Genomic DNA, 17,809 nt, shown 5'->3' with positions numbered 1-17,809 from the left:
TTCTTAGTTCAGAGGAGCAGTAAATGTTTTAGCAGTGGTAAAAGCTCGACAAACGGGAGATTCAACAATTGATGGGAATAATGGGTAAGTGGATGGATGACTCACACAATATGGAACATGAGTCAAGATTGCTTGAATCAAAATGTCATGGGAACTCCCTGCTACAAAGAGTAGAGATCACCGAAGCAGCAATTCAAAAAGAGAAGACAAGAACTATGTAGGCTTGAGACTAGAGTGTTGGTGAGCATCATCATCGTCGTCGTCGTCATTGTTGTTACACCCAACACCACTAAGCCCTACACTAAATCAAGCCCTTCCTTCCCAGAACATAATGCTTCTGGAATTCTTTTCCTGCTCATATCTTTCTTGTGGGTATTGACTTACATTAACGATACCAATCTCACCAATCTGAAAGGGTCTGCAAAGGCCATGAATGCAGACAGGAAATAAAAGAAAAATGTAAATTAACGACTGAGATTCAACACAAACGTGGATGATTTAAGTAAAAGAACAGAAGAAAAAGAAGTAAAACAATTACTTACACTGCTAGAACATTTTCCTTTCTCGTTGGGGAAAACCCTATAAGTTTCTTTGTTGAACCGTCTCAGAAGTCGTTTTGGCAGCATTCTTTCAATTGATGTATGACTTGTTACCTGCAAGTATAAATAATGGTTTCTTACACAATCAGATCGAATCACATCGCAGCTGATCTTTTTACTGCACCAAGGAAATTATGTTTCCATTGGGTTTTCCACTTCATAATACTACGTATTTGGTAATTAGAGTAATAAAGAATAACAGGAGCTACTTTGGCGTGTGATCTACAACTTGAATTACTTTAGGTTACATTTTAATTTACTTATCAATTTCTAAAGGAAAGACAGTGAAATTTTGATTCGGTACCTCTACCAGTTAACTGAAGTACCTTATCATAAGAGAAAGATTGCAATGAATTTTGTTATTTAAACTAGTATAATAGGGGGGAAAAACCCCATTTCCGATGCGGATAGACCGATAAGTTTGGCAGCCGCGAGTTTTGCAACATAAAGTTGGCAAAATTTCACCATCTTCAATTTTTCTTCGAGCTTCTTTCATTTCTCCACCACAACGATGACATAGTGCAACATTTTCTTCATCATCTAAAAGGCCATTTCTTTGTAAAAATGCAACTGCCTTCGTCTCGTCGCTGATGACATTGTAAAAGTCTTTAGCCAACAGAAATTGAAAAATAAACTAAAAAGCAATCTAAAGCAATCGCCCTTTAACTTGTAGATCACACGCCAAAGTGGCATCAAATAATATTAGGTACCAAGTTAAGGTGGCAAGCCGGCTGAATCGTCAGCATGACGGACAAAGTGCTTAGCAGCATTTCGTCTGTCTTTATGTTTTGAGTTCAAATACTGCAGAGATCGACTCTGCCTTTTATCCTTTCGGGGTCGATAAAATAAGTACCAGTTGAACATTGGGGTCGAGGTAATCGATTTATCCTCTCACCCGAATTTGCTGGCCTTGTGCCAAATTTTGAAATTAATATTAAATATCAAAGTTTATCGTTGTATTTTCATGACTTCACCGGTATTTGTGAAACATGTAAGTTTGTTGGGATATTATTGAAGAGAAGTATAACCTGGAAAGCTTCCTTGTTATTTTCTCGAAGCCCACGAAAGGAATTGAACTTGACTCGGCTGTCAGTAACCTGGTATCCTAGCAACACTATCATCATGCTTCAGCATGTACGATGATTTTGCTCATGACTACTATGAGTGGTAAATATCAAAACCGAATTGTTAATGTGCTAAGCATTTGTTTGTTGGGAAAGTCATTTGAGTGATCAGCTGACATAGAATATCAGCAGTAAAACAAAATCATATTTATCTGTTTTTACTTACCTGCATAGTAAGGCGTTTAAGACCTGCGTTTTTTTGAATGGATTCAATGTCTCCGACGGCTAAACCGATCTGGAAATGAGAAAGAAAAAAGAATAAAATGACTAGATCAATGAGATGGCTGGCAGATAAATAACATTTAAAGATAATATTGTCGACATTGTGATGGTGATGGTGATATCAACAGCAAACATTTCAATCTTGTTGAAGTCTTTTCAAATGAACCTACGCGATATTGGCAATTAATTTGACTTAATGAAATATCCGTTGAACATTGGAAGCTGAAGTAATTCGTTCCATAGTACCTCTCTTATTTCTTTACTACCCGCAAGGGGCTAAACACAGAGGGGACAAACAAGGACAGACAAAGGGATTAAGTCGATTACATCGACCCCAGTGCGTAACTGGTACTTAATTTATCGACCCCGAAAGGGTGAAAGGCAAAGTCGACCTCGGCGGAATTTGAACTCAGAACGTAACGGCAGACGAAATACCGCTAAGCATTTCGCCCAGCGTGCTAACAATTCTTCCAGCTCGCCGTCCATAGTACCTCTCTGTTCCTCTTTCTCTCTCTCTCTCTCTGTCTCCTTCAATTACCTACTTAACTGCATAACAATAGCTTTCCCTTCCTTCTTAATCTCACCATCACGATATTTCCCTCTACTAAACGCTTCTCTCTCTCTCTTTCTCCGATGCACACATGCACTTTACCCCCAGTCTTTCTCTTCTACCTCTCCCTTCAGCTAACCACTTCTCGGTGTAACATACGTAGTTATACTAGCATTTTAATATAGATTTTCTCAAAGATTAAAATCTACATATTCAATAGATATTGCAATAAAACGTTAATTTTATTTATTTGTTCTGAAAATCATAATCCCATAACGTGCCCAAGTTGCTGTATAGTTCAAACTTCAAAGAAAAATTTAAGGACGTGCGTGAAAAACGATATTTTCTTATTTTAGCCTAAAAACATGATTGAAACTACAGAAAATTGTAGTAAATGGAATCATTACTGTTATTTTCTTCCATTTCTTTATTGCCCACAAGGGGCTAAACATAGAGGGGACAAACAAAGGGGTTAAATCGATTACATCAACCCCAGTGCATAACTGGTACTTAATTTATCGACCCGAAAGGATGAAAGGCAAAGTCGACCTCGGCGGAATTTGAACTCAGAACGTAATGGCAGACGAAATACCTATTTCGTTATTGCCCACAAGGGGCTAAACATAGAGGGAACAAACAAGAACAGACGAACGGATTAAGTCGATTACATCGACCCCAGTGCGTAACTGGTACTTAATTTATCGACCCCGAAAGGATGAAAGGCAAAGTCGACCTCGGCGGAATTTGAACTCAGAACTTAACGGCAGACGAAATACCGCGAAGCATTTCGCCCGTTGTGCTAACGTTTCTGCCATCTCGCCGCCTTCTTTTATTTTCTTCATGTGTCGAACATCATTCTTTTCACCTACAGAGAGCAGGGAGAAAGAGCTTCAGCGATATGAAACCAACTCAAAGGGAAAAGAAACAAATACGTACCAGTAAGTTCATCAGTAGAAAAGGCATAAGGATGACGTACAAAATTAGTATAATGTAAACAGCTGTATAAGTGATGGTGTTTTCTAGGAATAGGTTGTGGAATGTGGTCGTGTAGTCTAATTCCAGCATCATCATTAAAGATTTCAGAACGGACGGAAAAATGCGCGAATAAGCTTTTGACTAAATAGAAGAAAAAAGAAAAGGAACTTTAAGGACGATGAAACCTTTTTAGACAATATAGAGAGAAAAACAAAACAAAACAAAACGAACAAAAACAAAAAAACCCAGATATTTGTTAGTAACTACAATCAGAATAAATTGAAATAGTAAACTGATGCAAACTGCATTCAAAGGTAGATTATCAAATGGTAAAGAATTGTTCGCTGTTGCCTGTTTCAAATGTTAAGTTGTATGCTAATTCCACAGACTAGGACTTTCACTTATCTTACCAGTTGAATACCCTGTCGCTGTTGTTGTTTTTTTTAAACTCCAAATATGCAATCCTATGATCGACGGCATCCTTGACCCATTCAAAACTTTGATTTCTCAGAGCTTTTTTTAATAATGTACATTTTTGCATGCGCACAAGTATCAAGTAATTTATTTAATTTGAAAATTTTCTGTTTTGGAGTTTTTAACTTGACGGGGAATATCCAAGTTTATTTATTACTATGTATTCACCATGTTTCTTCTTACAATGCAATCACCATATTTATTAATTATTTATCACCATGTATTCACCTCGTTTCTTATCGTCATATAGTCCCCATGTCTCTTGTTTATCGTTTTGTCTCTGTGGTTCAAGGTGTTAGCATTAGGCAGAAAGGAATAGAAAGGTTGAAAGTTCCCTTAGAATACTTCTCTTCTAATGAGAATAAGTTTAATATATATATTTCCTTCTTTTGTCTATATACAAAATTCTTTACCATTTACTCATTAATTGTTTAATGCATTTGTTTATCATTGGTGTTACCTTACTAATGGCTAATATTTCCCGGATGTATGCGGTGAAGTGAGAGGAAAACTGTCAAAAGCCTTCTAGTAGTCAATCCATCCCACACTCAGATCCTTCCTCGTCCTTCTACAGCAGGGGTCCCCAACCTCCGAACCACTGACCAGCACTGGGCTGGAGATCATTTGGCACCAGGCCGACAGAAAGAAAACATTTTAAAATTTTACTACTGTTTTATTGACTATCGAAGTCTTCAGGGTGCTTTTACATTATATATGTATTATATATGAAACACACACACATTATATATATCGTCAGTGTACTATATATCAGAAAAAGAAGCATACTCTAAAATATAGAGCAGTAATATAGTTATATGACCAGACATATACTTAACAGCATATATATATATATATAGTTAAGTTATATTCCGTTATGAACGTGGTAGAGTACAGTATAAAGCTCGTCTACCTTCAGAATTATCCAGTACTATCGGTAGTATTATTATATACTTTCAAGTTTAAATTTGGAGTCAAGAAATTGGAGTACGGTTGGACATTTATTTATTATTCGCTACAACTGTTTCGTCACAACGTAGTTCTCCAAGAGTACACGTATTTGATTATGCAACTGCTTGTTTGCATAATGAGGTCTAGTTGTGCTTTCTCAGGCGATATAGAAACAACATCATGCAAACAAACAGTTGCAAATTCAAATACGTGTGTTCTTGGAGAACTACGTTGCGGCGACACAATTGTAGCGAATAAATAAATGTTCAACCGCACTCCTTCTTGACTCTAGGTTTTTCAATATATATATACATATATATACATATGTGTGTGTGTGTGTGTGTGTGTGTGTGTGTGTGTATTATATATTTAATTAATAAATTATATACTACGCACTTTATTGTGTTTTGCTATGCACATGATCTAGCGGTCAGTTGTACAAAAAAGGCTGGGTACAGCTGTTTTACAGTCTTCAATTATTTGCTATATAACTCTACGGGATCTTGTAAAATTTCTTTCAACTACTTGAAGAATTTAAAAATTTTCTCCTAATTGTTTTCAAATTTTCTTCTTTTTCTACTTTTGATGGAGAAAATCGCATTCGTTTGCTCAAGAAATTAAATAAAGATGTTAAAAGTATTGTAAGTTATGTATATTTATTTAGCCAGTCGAATAACTCGATTGGTCACATAGCGGAAGTCGAAAATATCTATTCTTACGGTAACTTCAGTGTAGCGTTGTTTACTCACGAGTTGAGAATCCCTGTATGAACGGCAAGAAAATCAAAACACTATGGAAGCTTGAATGTTTTATAAAAAAAGAATAAGAATTTATTGAAAGAAAGCAATGAAAAAAAATGAATGTTTTTTTTTTATTAAAACAGAATTTAATGAAAGAAAACGATTGTTTCTTCAAAATTTAACAAGATTGTGCTATATATTCCAATGGTTTTTCAAATAGATAATATTTTTCGTGCCAACGGTACCACATAAACTCGCAGAGATATGAATTTGCTGGGGAAAATGAATACCACAACAGCGTTTATTCCCTCACTTAAGACAGGCTAAGTACTTTTTATTTGTTGAGTGTAAATCCCATCTTCCGAGTTGACAAACTCAAGGTCATGGTTCACCGTTCTATGCTGACGATACACTGAAATTGCTATGACAACAAATAGTTTCAACTTCTGCTGTGTGGCCAACTGGGTAATTCGACTGGATAAAATTATATACTTTCAAGTTTAAATTTGGGCATTCGTCGTGTGTGAATATAAAATTGAAGAAATTGGAGTATGGTTGGACATTTATTTATTATTTGCTACAATTGTTTCGTCGCAATGTAGTTCTCCAAGAATACACGTATTTGATTATGCAACTGTTTGTTTGCATAATGAGGTCTAGTTGTGCTTCCTCAGGCGATATAGAAACAACATTACGCAAACAAACAGTTGCAAATTCAAATACGTGTTCTTGGAGAACTACGTTGCGTCGACACAATTGTAGGCACTCCGTCTTGACTCTAGGTTTTTCAATATATATATATATGATTTTCATCATCAGCAAACAAAACTGCACCAAAAGTACATTTGTTTTGTAAATATTCAGCTGAAAATTTGAGAAAATTTAAGACCCAATAAATAAGTCTATTGCCTTTTAATCTTCTGAAAACGGAGTGTGTTTTTTTCTCGATTTCTATATATTCACTTATCGCAGCTAAGGCTTTGTAGGCTTTGAACTCCAACGGTGAAATTACCAGTTCGCAGTCTGAAATAAACCACATCATTTTCAGGTGAGCAACCTAAATATCAATCAATCTGTTTGAAGCCATGTCGTGGACATCATCTTGAATGTTTATGAGATTCGTGTGTTTTCCTCGTATGATAGGCAGTGCCTGCGAAGATCTAAGACAAGTGATTTCAAGACCACCGCGGAGAACACACATCTTACCTTTCGCCATAAGCCAGACCAGAGCAGAGCTCTGAAGGCATTCCAAGCAGGACATATCTCTACTCTCACCTAGCAAAATAAGGAAAAAGCTTCAACAACTTGCGGCGGTCTCTCATCTTTCAGATAACTAATGTCCGAGCAAATACAGTTAAGTCCTAATCTCCTTACCAGTGAAGATTTGATAATTTGTGTATGTATTCCCTTAATAAAATCTGTTAAACGTTCGCGCGTTTGCTTTGTTGTAATATAGCGTAGCCAACCTAATCTCATTTCACGATTGATTCAGTAACATCATCTCCAATAATATTGGTTGTGAGGGGAAGAGTTGATTACATCGACCGCAGTGTTCAACTGGTACTTATTTTATTGATCCCGAAAGGATGAAAGGTAAAGTCAATCTCGGCGGAATTTGAACTTAGAATGCAGTGATGGGCGAAATACCGTTAAGTATTTCGTCCAGCGTGCTAACGATTCTGCCAGCTCACCGCTTTATCATCTCCGATAATAATATAAACACAGCAAAACTACTCTTAGCGACAGCTTTGTAGACTTTAAGAAAGTATATCTTGTATCTGTAGTCATTAGAGTTAACTGGATTTTTTTTTCTCTCTTATGGATTGAATTGGATTGGACTGAATCGTCCATATTCAGTCTACTGTAGGATGAAGGCTTCGGCATGTTTCCTTCACCAGCCACAGTCCGATGTGGCAGCCATGAATTTGAATTTTGTGATCATACTGATTTGATGATCCTATGTGCCATACTGTCTCAGCATGACTTGGCAGAGGGATGCAGTTTTTATACTCATACGCAGGAATAGTTAAGTCGATTACATCAACCTCCAATATTCAACTGGTACTTATTCTATCGACCCTGAAAGGATGAAAGGCTAAGTCTATCCCAGCGGGATTTAAACTCAGAACGTAAAGACGGACGAAATACCGATGAGTATTTTGCCCGGCGTGCTAACGATTCATCTAGCTCTCCGCCTTAAGGATTAAAATAGTCTTATCTTCTCTGAGTCAAGCCTGCTCCGTCAATATATTATTAAGCACCTGAACCAATATCTTACGTGCTCCTATTTTAACCAAAAGCTTGGGATGTTATATCCCAGGACTGAACATTTGTCTTGTTTTGTTTTTGAAGTGCTTGAAATACAGTTTTGTGTTGTAGCTTCCCATGAGTTTCCGGTTAGTGTTCGTCGTTTTGCACAATCTCGTTCGTAGGGTTTTGTCGTTGACGATCCATCCTCTCCGCCACACTGTATTCTTCTGCTTCTGTTGCTGTTGGCGTTGTTTCGATCTCCATTTTATTCTTACCAAGTTCAGCATAAAAGCTTCGGGTCGTAGCTGAAGTACTTGTTTTACTCCAAGATCCATTGTAAATTTTTTCACACCGATGGATTCTTCGTGAAGTAGGTGGAAGAAGCGGAGCCGGAGGAGGAAGAGGAAGAGGAAGGGGAGGAGGAATGAGGAAGACTAGGAGAGGCGAAAGAGTAGGGGAGGAGAAAGAAGGAAGGAGTGGAAAGAAGAAGGAGAAAGAGGAACGGAGGAGGAAGAGATGGGGAGAAAGAACAATGATAATATCATCATCATTAACAACAACAACAACAACATTAAATGGTCATATTTACCTGTGAACTCATGGACAGGTAGAATGCCAAACCAAATGCTATGAACAATGAAAAGAACACCACCAAGACCTTTATCAAGGTGATTAAGATCTCCAGAAACATAACAACATATATTCCGGTCGATTCGAACCTGTGAATGAGAAAGTGTATATAGAATTCTATTTTTGCAACACGATCATCATTTACATTTTATATACCCGACTACCAAACCTGAGCCCCTTTTTATTTCACTTTTTTGCACTTGGCTAGGTTTATTTTTGCTTCAATGTTTGCTTTACTGACATTTGGTAGACCAAATTAATTTTTATGAATACCTTGTGGTCAGGTCCTAAAGTTATTGAGAGCGAGTGCATAGAAATAATATATATATATATATATATATATATATATATATATATATATATATATATATACCGGAGTAAGCACATGAAATGTGCAGCAAGGTGCAAAAAAGAGTACTCAAATACCAGAGGTAGAGTAATATGCTTTATTTAAAAGCAGCAGAAATATAACAAAAGACTGTTACTCTGAGTTTCATGTCCCCATTCATCGGACAGTTTTGTTGGAACGTGATACTCAGAGTAACAGTCTTTTGTTATATTTCTGCTGCTTTTAAATAAAGTATATATATATATATATATATATATATATATATATATATATATATATATATTTGACAGGAATGGCAACAAAAGAAAGAAAGAGACCTCGATATTATGCAAATAGAGGAATTTATCTGTAAAAATATGACACTTATTCAGTAGCCATGATAAAAATCCGAGTTTCGGATGCCAGGGTGGGGGGTCCACTCCAACATCTCTTCAGTTATCCAGCCAACAGAGATTCCTTTGAAAAATGACCGTTAAAAGGACGCCCCACCCTGGTATCCGAAACTCGGAGTTTTATCATGGCTACTGAATAAGTGTCACATATTTTTACAGATATATATATATATATATATATATATATATATATATAAAAGGTGCTATGATACATACCAAACAATTTTTAACTCATTGATTATTCATTTTATAAAAGGCGTCAATTTTGAAAAATGTGTTGGGGGGGGGGGGGTAGTCGCTCCCGTTGTTCCCCTATTCACTCCGCCACTGCTCGTGGTAAGAAGTTTGGTCCCCAACCACACAGTTTCGAGCTTGCTCTCTCACTGTGTTGCAACGAGTGTCTTCTACTAAGGCCTCGCCGAGTTACTCAAAGCCGTGTGAGTGGATTTGGTAGACGGAAACTGAAAGAAGCGCGTCGTGTGTGTATGTGGGTGTATATATACATACATACATACATATTATATATATATATATATATATATATATATATATATATATATATATATATATATATATATATATATATATATGTATGTATATATATATATATATATATATATATATATATATATATATATATATATATATAAGAGCAGTAAAACAAGAATTATTATTATTATTATTATTATTATTATTATTATTATTATTATTATTATTATTTTTATTTTTTTTTTCATTATTATTATTATTATTATTATTATTGTTCAGTAGTTTTATTTTTATAACGTGCTTTCACTTCACTACCGAGCGCAGCTCTGTGCGCCTTGGGTATGTGCTGTGGTTTGCTGTGGTGCTTTTATGTTTACTGTATTGAAAGTGTTTTGCGTAGAATGTGTGCAGTACCCAGTAGTGCAATTTTCTGTATGTTACATATATTTGTAAGTCCTGGTATTTTTGTTATGTATTTGTCTGAGTATTTTTTAATTATACCTAAGGCACCTACTATGATAGGAATTGTTTCTGTTTTTAGACTCCACATTCGAGTTATCTCTATTTCCAGGTCTTTGTATTTTGAAAGTTTTTCCATTTCTTTTCGAGAAACGTTGTCATCTGCTGGTATTGATACATCAATTAGAAAGCATTTTTTTCCTTCATGATCTTTGACAACTATATCTGGTCTATTTGCCTTAATTTCTCTATCTGTGTGTATTGGCATATCCCAGAGTATGGTTGCTTTCTCGTTTTCTGTGACCTTTTCTGGCGTGTGTTTATACCATCTTTTTTCTGTTGTTATTCCATAGTGTTGGCATAGCTTCCAGTGTATATAGGTCCCAGCTCTGTCGTGTCTGTGAATATATTCCTTCTTAGCCAGGACTGGGCAGCCAGAGATAATATGATTTATTGTTTCTTGTCGATCTCCACATATTCTACAGTTACTTGTTATATTTCTTTTCATTATGTGTTTTTGGTAATTTCTGGTGGGGAGGCTCTGGTCTTGTGCAGCAATTAAAAATCCTTCAGTCTCTGCTTTGAGTCCTGAGCTTCTCAGCCATTGCTGGGATTTTTCTCTGTCTATTTCTTTCGCATTTAGTTTAGCCCAGTATTTACCATGTAGGGGCTTTTCTTGCCATCGTTTTATCATGGTCCGTTGCTGTTCTAGTTTTAGTTTGGATTTCATTTGTTTTATAGCTTTTGTTGTTTCTTCTTCTTCTTCTTCTTCGTATTTGTTAGGTAGATTGATTTCTTGTTTGTATTTGTCAGCTTCCTTAAATACTGAAAACAGTTTTTTGTTTTGCTCGTGTTTTGTGGCTATTTGTATTAGCTTCCCTTGCTTCTGGAGTAGGTATTTTTGCAGTCCTATGGTGGTTATTTTATAATAGTTTTCTAGCTGTATAAGACCCCTGCCACCTTCTGTGCGTTGTATATATAGCCTTTCTATGTCAGATTTTGGGTGGTGCATCCTATATCCTGTCATTATTTTTCTTGTTTTCCTGTCTATTTTACATAGTTCGTTTAGTGTCCAGTTAAGGATGTTGTAGCTGTAGCTTATAACTGGGACAGTTAAAGTGTTGATACCCATTATCTTGTTTTTAGCATTGAGCTCTGTTTTTAGTATTGATCTAACTCGTCTATAGTACTCTTTCTTTATTTTTTCTTTCATTTGTGTATGTTGTATCCTATCTAGTTCATTGACTCCTAAATACTTATATGGTTGGCTTTCGTCTAGTTCTCTTATTTCATTGGCTTTATCTAGTGTTATATTGCTACTTTTAACTAATTTTCCTCTTTTCAGGGTTGCTTTGGCACATTTTTCTAATCCGAATTTCATGTCTATTTCCTTGGTAAAGCCGTGTACTGTCTGTAGTAGTGTTTCTAGCTCTTTGTCGTTTTTAGCATATAATTTTAGGTCATCCATATATAGAAGGTGGCTGACTGTTTTTCCATAGCATTTGTAACCGCATCCAGTTCTATTTAGCAATTCGGTTAAAGGTGTGAGTGCCAGGCAGAACAGGAGTGGAGAGAGCGTGTCTCCCTGGAATATTCCTCTTCTAATGGGGATGGCTTTCGTTTTCACAAGTCCCTCTTTTGTTTGGAGCTGTAGCACTGTCTGCCATTTGTTCATTGAGTGCTCTATGTATTTTATGATAATTGGTGCCACCTTGTTTATGGCTAGTGTTTCCAGAATCCACGTGTGGGGAACACTGTCGAAAGCCTTTTGGTAGTCCACCCAGGCCATACTGAGGCCTTTCTTCTTTCTGCGGCTGTCTTCAGTTATGGCTTTATTGATCAATAATTGATCTTTACAGCCGTATGAGCCCTTGCAGCATCCCTTCTGCTCTTCTGGAAACAGGTTGTTATTTTCCAGGTGTTTACTCAATCTCTGCGATATTATTGCAGTAAAGGCTTTGTAGATCGTAGGGAGACAGGTTATAGGTCTATAGTTTTGTGGTTTCTCCGTTTCCGTGGATTTGGGGATTAAGATGGTTTTCCCTTTTGTGAGCCATTCAGGCATTGTCTCTGGATCTGCGAGTATGTTGTTAAAGTTTTCTGCCAGCTTTTTATGCATTGCTGGCAGGTGTTTTAACCAGAAATTGGGGATCTTGTCGTGTCCAGGTGCCTTCCAGTTGCTTAGTCTTTGCAGTGTCTGGGCTACCTCTTCAGTTGTTATAGGGGCCCAGAGTTGCTCAGGTGCTAAGTTCGTTGTTTTAATGGTCCTTTTCTGGGGTTGTTGCTTCACCGACCATATTTGTTTCCAGAATTTCTCTAGTTCTTCTGCTGTTGGTGCTGAAGTAATGTCTATTTTATTTTTACCCAGTTCTTGGTAGAGTTTTTTGGGGTTGGATTTGAACTGTTTGTTTTGTTCAAAGAAACGTTGGCGTTTCTCATACCGGCGGATCCTTTGTGCTTTGGCAAGGATGTCTTGCTTTAGTTTTTCTTTTGCCTCAGGTAAATCTTTTTCTGTAATGCTGTATTTGTACAGTATTTTTGTTTTCTTCTTGTTACTTAGTAGTGTTGATTGTTTACTAATTTCGTTGAGAATCGATAAATCTTTTCTCTTTTTTTTAATTTTGTTCTGGATGTTATTTATCCACAAGGTCTGTTTGGGTGGTATTATTATTATTATTATTATTATTATTATTATTATTATTATTATTATTATTATTATTATTATTATTATTATTATTAAGGCGGCGAGCTAGCAGAATTGTTTGCACGTCGGGCGAAATGCTTAGCGGTATTGCGTCTGCCACTACGTTCTGAGTTCAAATTCCGCCGAGGTCGCCTTAGCCTTTCATCCTTTCGGAGTCGATAAATCAAGTACCAGTGAAACACTGGGATAGATGTATTCGACTCTTCCCCTTCCCCCCAAATTCCAGGCCTTGTGCCTTCAGTAGAAAGGATTATTATTATTATTACTACTACTACTACTACTACGCCAGTGGTAAGGGGAGGTAATCTCTGACTCAGTTTTATGAGCACGTGAACAGTCTATCATGAAAAAGACGAAAATAAAGATAAGCATTACCTTTGCAAATATAAGAGAGAATTGAACCAGGCAATGAAAATGGCAAAAATACCAGCTTCCCATTGAAACGGATAGAATTTAGTTTGAAACAGAAATGGACAGATGAAAATCAATGTCAAAACATGAAGGACCAATTCCAGTACAATACTTCCTTCGAATACATGTTTTAGTCCCTGAAAGAGAAGTAGGTTAATTACATGAAAATCTTAATATTTGTGAAAAAAATTACACACACTCACACACACACGCACACACACACACATACACACGCTTATTTTCATGTTCATCTCCCCTCCAATATATACATATGAATACCCAATAAAATTAAATGCCAGGTGCGATCGGGTCGATGCTGTAGACGGCTCGCTTCCTCCAAATTTCAGGCTTAGTCTTAATGTTAAAAATAAGTGATACGGTAGACTGGCAGAATCGTTAGCACGCCGGGCGAAATGCTTAGCAGTATTTCGTCTGCCGTTACGTTCTGAATTCAAATTCCACCGAGGTCGACTTTGCATTTCATCCTTTCGGGGTCGATAAATTAAGTACCAGTTACGCACTGGGGTCGATGTAATCGACTTAATCCCTCTGTCTGTCCTTGTTTGTCCCCTCTATGTTTAGCCCCTTGTGGGCAATAAAGAAATAAGAATCGTTAGATCGGAGGACAATTTCTTTTTTTTTTTTTTCGATAATTGTTCCGACTCTTTGCTTTCCGGGTTCAAATCCTGCCGTGATCTGTTTTTGTCTTTCATCCCTCTGGAGCCGCTAAAGTAACAGTGTAATACTGGGAGTGACTCTTCCTCTTTTTCTGTCTGTCTGTCTTTCTCTCTTCGTCCCTCCTCTTCCCCCCTCTCGTCTCTCCCCTCCTTCTCTTCCTCTCTGTCTTAATCCTTGGAAAAAAATTGGCTGTCGTCAAACCCGGATGGAGATAGGCTCTGCCAGATTTAGAAGTGCATTGATTTGATGATGACACGCCAACGATTCCACCAAGAGCTGAAAACCGAAGATAAAGTTTTTTCACTTCCCACTTCTTTCATTTGCCTTCTTCCATGAAATCACATTTGCTTTGAATGAATGACAAAGTAGACATTGTTGTTTGTAAGTACTTCAGTACATCGACGACGGATAAGGCAGACCTGTCGGCTGGATAAGTTAATTTTGACAACCATTAATCCACATTAACTGGAACATTCTTTTCTACTCTAGGTACAAGGCCTGAAATTTTTGGGGAGGGGACCAGTCGATTAGATTGACCCTAATACGCAACTGGTACTTAATTTATCGACCCCGAAAGGATGAAGGCAAAGTCGACCTCGGCGGAGTTTGAACTCAGAACGTAACATTAAATGGAATATTGTTCTGAAACTGAAACAAATACTGATGGATATGGTTTAAGAAATTTGACACATTATCCTTTCGAATATGAAAGTTCAAACTATACCAACCTGTTGAATTAACTGTACGATTTCACAGACGATATTAATAAAACTGTAAGCCAGTATTATGATACAAAGGAAATAGTTTTCATGATTCTGAAAGAAAGAGAAGGAAAGAATTTTGAAGAAAAATATTCTCTTTCAAGAAGAGAAATTCGTTTAGGCATGAAATATTCCTATTTGAACGAAATATTTTGCATTGTAAGGGACAATGTATTGGCTATTCACACAAAGTGGTCAATTCTAAAATTAGTATTAACTTGATGAATCCACTAGGGAAGCTAGAAATAGTAACGAAATCTCACTTAAATCATATCCAACTGTCTTTCTAGACAGCCTTTGCCTGAAAATAAGACAGGGTGGGCATGACCAGAATGCTTTTAACCATAGGTCTACATGGCCAGGGATTACCTAAGGCTAGAGAACAATATCGACAAAATTCGTAGATTTGCTTAAGGAAGAGCGCCTACAAAGTTTTCTTTCTCACATTGGTGCCAAACTACCTTGAAGTCGTTCTTCCATTTCTGTCTTTCTATTGAAAAAAAAATCAAGCTTTAAGTAACAAAGCCTTTTGTCCACAGACTAGATTCTGGTCTTTAATGCTCTTCACTCCCACCCTGCATATATTTTCATCATATTTGTTTAAATCTAATAGCTACAGAGCAAAAATGTCAGTGATCGTGTCGAATATTTACTATAAAGATAAAAAAGAAAACATATTCACTAAATGTCAAAGTGATGAGAAGCGCTGGACAGATCCAATGATATTCCTAAGCCGATCTGTTAACTTTTGTTATTCCAGACTGAAGGAGACGGTTGTTACTCTACTTTGAACACACCCTACTAATCACTCCTAATTAAAACTGACTTGTTCGCAAAATGCAGTCGGGACATGATGGCAATTTGGACGTTAGCTATGCAATAAATTTTTTTGCTAAGCTGAGTAAAAACGCAACGGTGACATATGAAATGCTGGCATGCTAAAGCTAGATGTCAGTTAAAGGAGTAGTGGCTGCTATTTTAAACTGAAACCGCAAGCGTTTTCTGACGCCACCTAGAATAAGAACAACAAAACAGGCTTAAAGAAAGAAAAAACAGCAAAAGTAGGCATTTAAAAAAATCCACCTCACACGATAATTTCTGAGAAATATTTGCTTTTATAAACAAGCTCACATTCTCAAGTCAACTGTGCGTTTAAGATTTTCTCATGTCAAAAATGAGAAGTATTTGTGTGTTTGTATATGCATGAATGTATATATATATATGTATGCAAGTATCTGTTTGTCTGTTTTCTCTCTCTCTCTCTCTCCCCTCTCTCTCTCTCTCTCTCTCTCTCTCTCTCTCTCTCTCTCTCTATATATATATATATATATATATATATATATATATATATATATATATATATATATATTTGTATATGAATGTACGTATATATAAATTATAATATTATATATATATATATATATATATATGGAACACTTCCAAGAAACACTTAACCGCCCTACACCTCAAGATCCGCCAGAATTGGGGCCAAGGATCTCGCTCAATATCCTCATTGGAGAAATCACCAAGCCAGAAATCCGCCAAGCCGTGAAGAGCTTAAAGAACGGAAAGGCAGCAGGGGTGGACGGCATACCAGCAGAGGCACTGAAGGCAGGAGGAGAAGAGATGATCGATCATATGCACCATGTGCTGAACCTGGTATGGACGACAGAGAAGATCCCAACTGACTGGAAGAAGGGTCTTTTGGTGAAGCTGCCGAAGAGTGGGGATTTATCACAATGCGAAAAGAGGAGGGGGAATTACCTAGCTTTCCATTCCAAGCAAAGTCCTTACAAGAATCATCCTGGAGCGATTGAAAGATACCATTGAGAAGCAACTCAGAGATGAGCAGGCAGGTTTCAGAAAGGAGAGATCATGTATGGACCAGACTGTGACACTCAGAATCATCTTGAGCAGACAATGGAATGGCAAACGTCACTCTATGTGTGCTTCGTCGACTTTGAAAAAAGCATTTGACAGCGTAGACAGGCAGACAATCTGGGACATCTTACGACACTATGGTGTGCCAGAGAAGATCGTGGGCATTATTCGATTACTCTACGAGTTTTCTTGCCAGGTCATCCATTGTCGGAGGAATTCAGGGTCAGCACGGGAGTCAGACAGGGCTGTTTGTTGTCACCGATCCTGTTCCTCGTTGTGCTGGACTGGCTCACCAGGACGGCCTACGCTACCTCCGGGAAAGGTATTCAGTGGACACCGATGAACAAGTTGGAGGACCTGGATTACGCAGATGATCTCGCGCTACTGTCACATCGCCTGCAAGATATGCAAGATATGCAAGATAAGGTAGACCACCTAAGAGAAACTTCACGGCGAGTGAGTTTGAGGATCAGCCAGGAAAATACAAAAGTACTGCGTATCAACAACAAGCAAGAAGAGCCAATCACAATCGGGGGGGGGGGTACCTGTGGAGGACGTTAGTGAGTTTGTCTATCTTGGCAGCAATATCAGCAAATCAGGTGGATCAGACGAGGACATCACTGCAAGAAGCAAGAAGGCTTGGCAAGCCTTCGCTATTCTTCGGCCGGTATGGAAGTCTACTGCCATCTCAACTCGAACTAAACTTCGCTTATTTAGTTCAAACGTAAAATCTGTGCTTTTGTATGGCTCTGAAACATGGAGAGCCACCTGCAGCAACTACAAGAAGATCCAGACCTTCATCAACAAATGTCTCCGGCACATCTTCCATCTGAAGTGGTTCGACAGAGTGCCAAACACCAACCTGTGGGAAAGGGCCAACCAGGAGCCCATACATGTTCAGATTAGACGAAGGAAATGAAGATGGATCGGACACACACTGCGGAAAGAACCCTCAAATGTGACACAAGTACTTGACTGGAACCCGCAGGGGAAAAGGAAGCGAGGACGCCCGAAGCAGACATGGAAGTGGAGCATTTTGTACGAGCTCATTTTGTACCGGCCTGACATGGGAAGCAGCCAAGAAATACGCCAATGACCGCAAAAAGTGGAAAATAACTGCTGAGGCCCTATGCTCCACAAGGGCAAAAAGGATAAGAATATATATATATATAT

General features: G+C 37.6%; 1 protein-coding gene across 5 annotated transcripts in view; it reads right to left on the bottom strand.

The window, feature by feature from the left end:
- The window catches only part of LOC106868019 (transient receptor potential cation channel subfamily A member 1), a 164,142-nt gene that overhangs the window by 7,267 nt on the left and 139,066 nt on the right, over positions 1-17,809 (bottom strand). For 4 of the 5 annotated variants that reach the window (XM_089357265.1, XM_089357266.1, XM_089357267.1 and 1 more), the window contains 6 exons: positions 14,723-14,809; positions 13,281-13,453; positions 8,472-8,601; positions 3,432-3,611; positions 1,890-1,958; positions 543-653 (listed from right to left, as the gene is read on the bottom strand). In XM_089357265.1, the coding sequence (XP_089213391.1) occupies positions 543-653; positions 1,890-1,958; positions 3,432-3,611; positions 8,472-8,601; positions 13,281-13,453; positions 14,723-14,809 (750 nt within the window). The remainder of the gene's footprint in view (positions 1-542; positions 654-1,889; positions 1,959-3,431; positions 3,612-8,471; positions 8,602-13,280; positions 13,454-14,722; positions 14,810-17,809) is intronic. The other variant, XR_016243073.1, reaches the window with a different exon arrangement.

This window comes from Octopus bimaculoides, chromosome 9 (genome assembly GCF_046866305.1).
Source record: "Octopus bimaculoides isolate indiv1 chromosome 9, ASM4686630v1, whole genome shotgun sequence".
NCBI lineage: Eukaryota > Metazoa > Mollusca > Cephalopoda > Octopoda > Octopodidae > Octopus > Octopus bimaculoides.
Note: the sequence above shows the minus strand (reverse complement) of the source record. Positions and strands in the feature narration are given on the sequence as shown.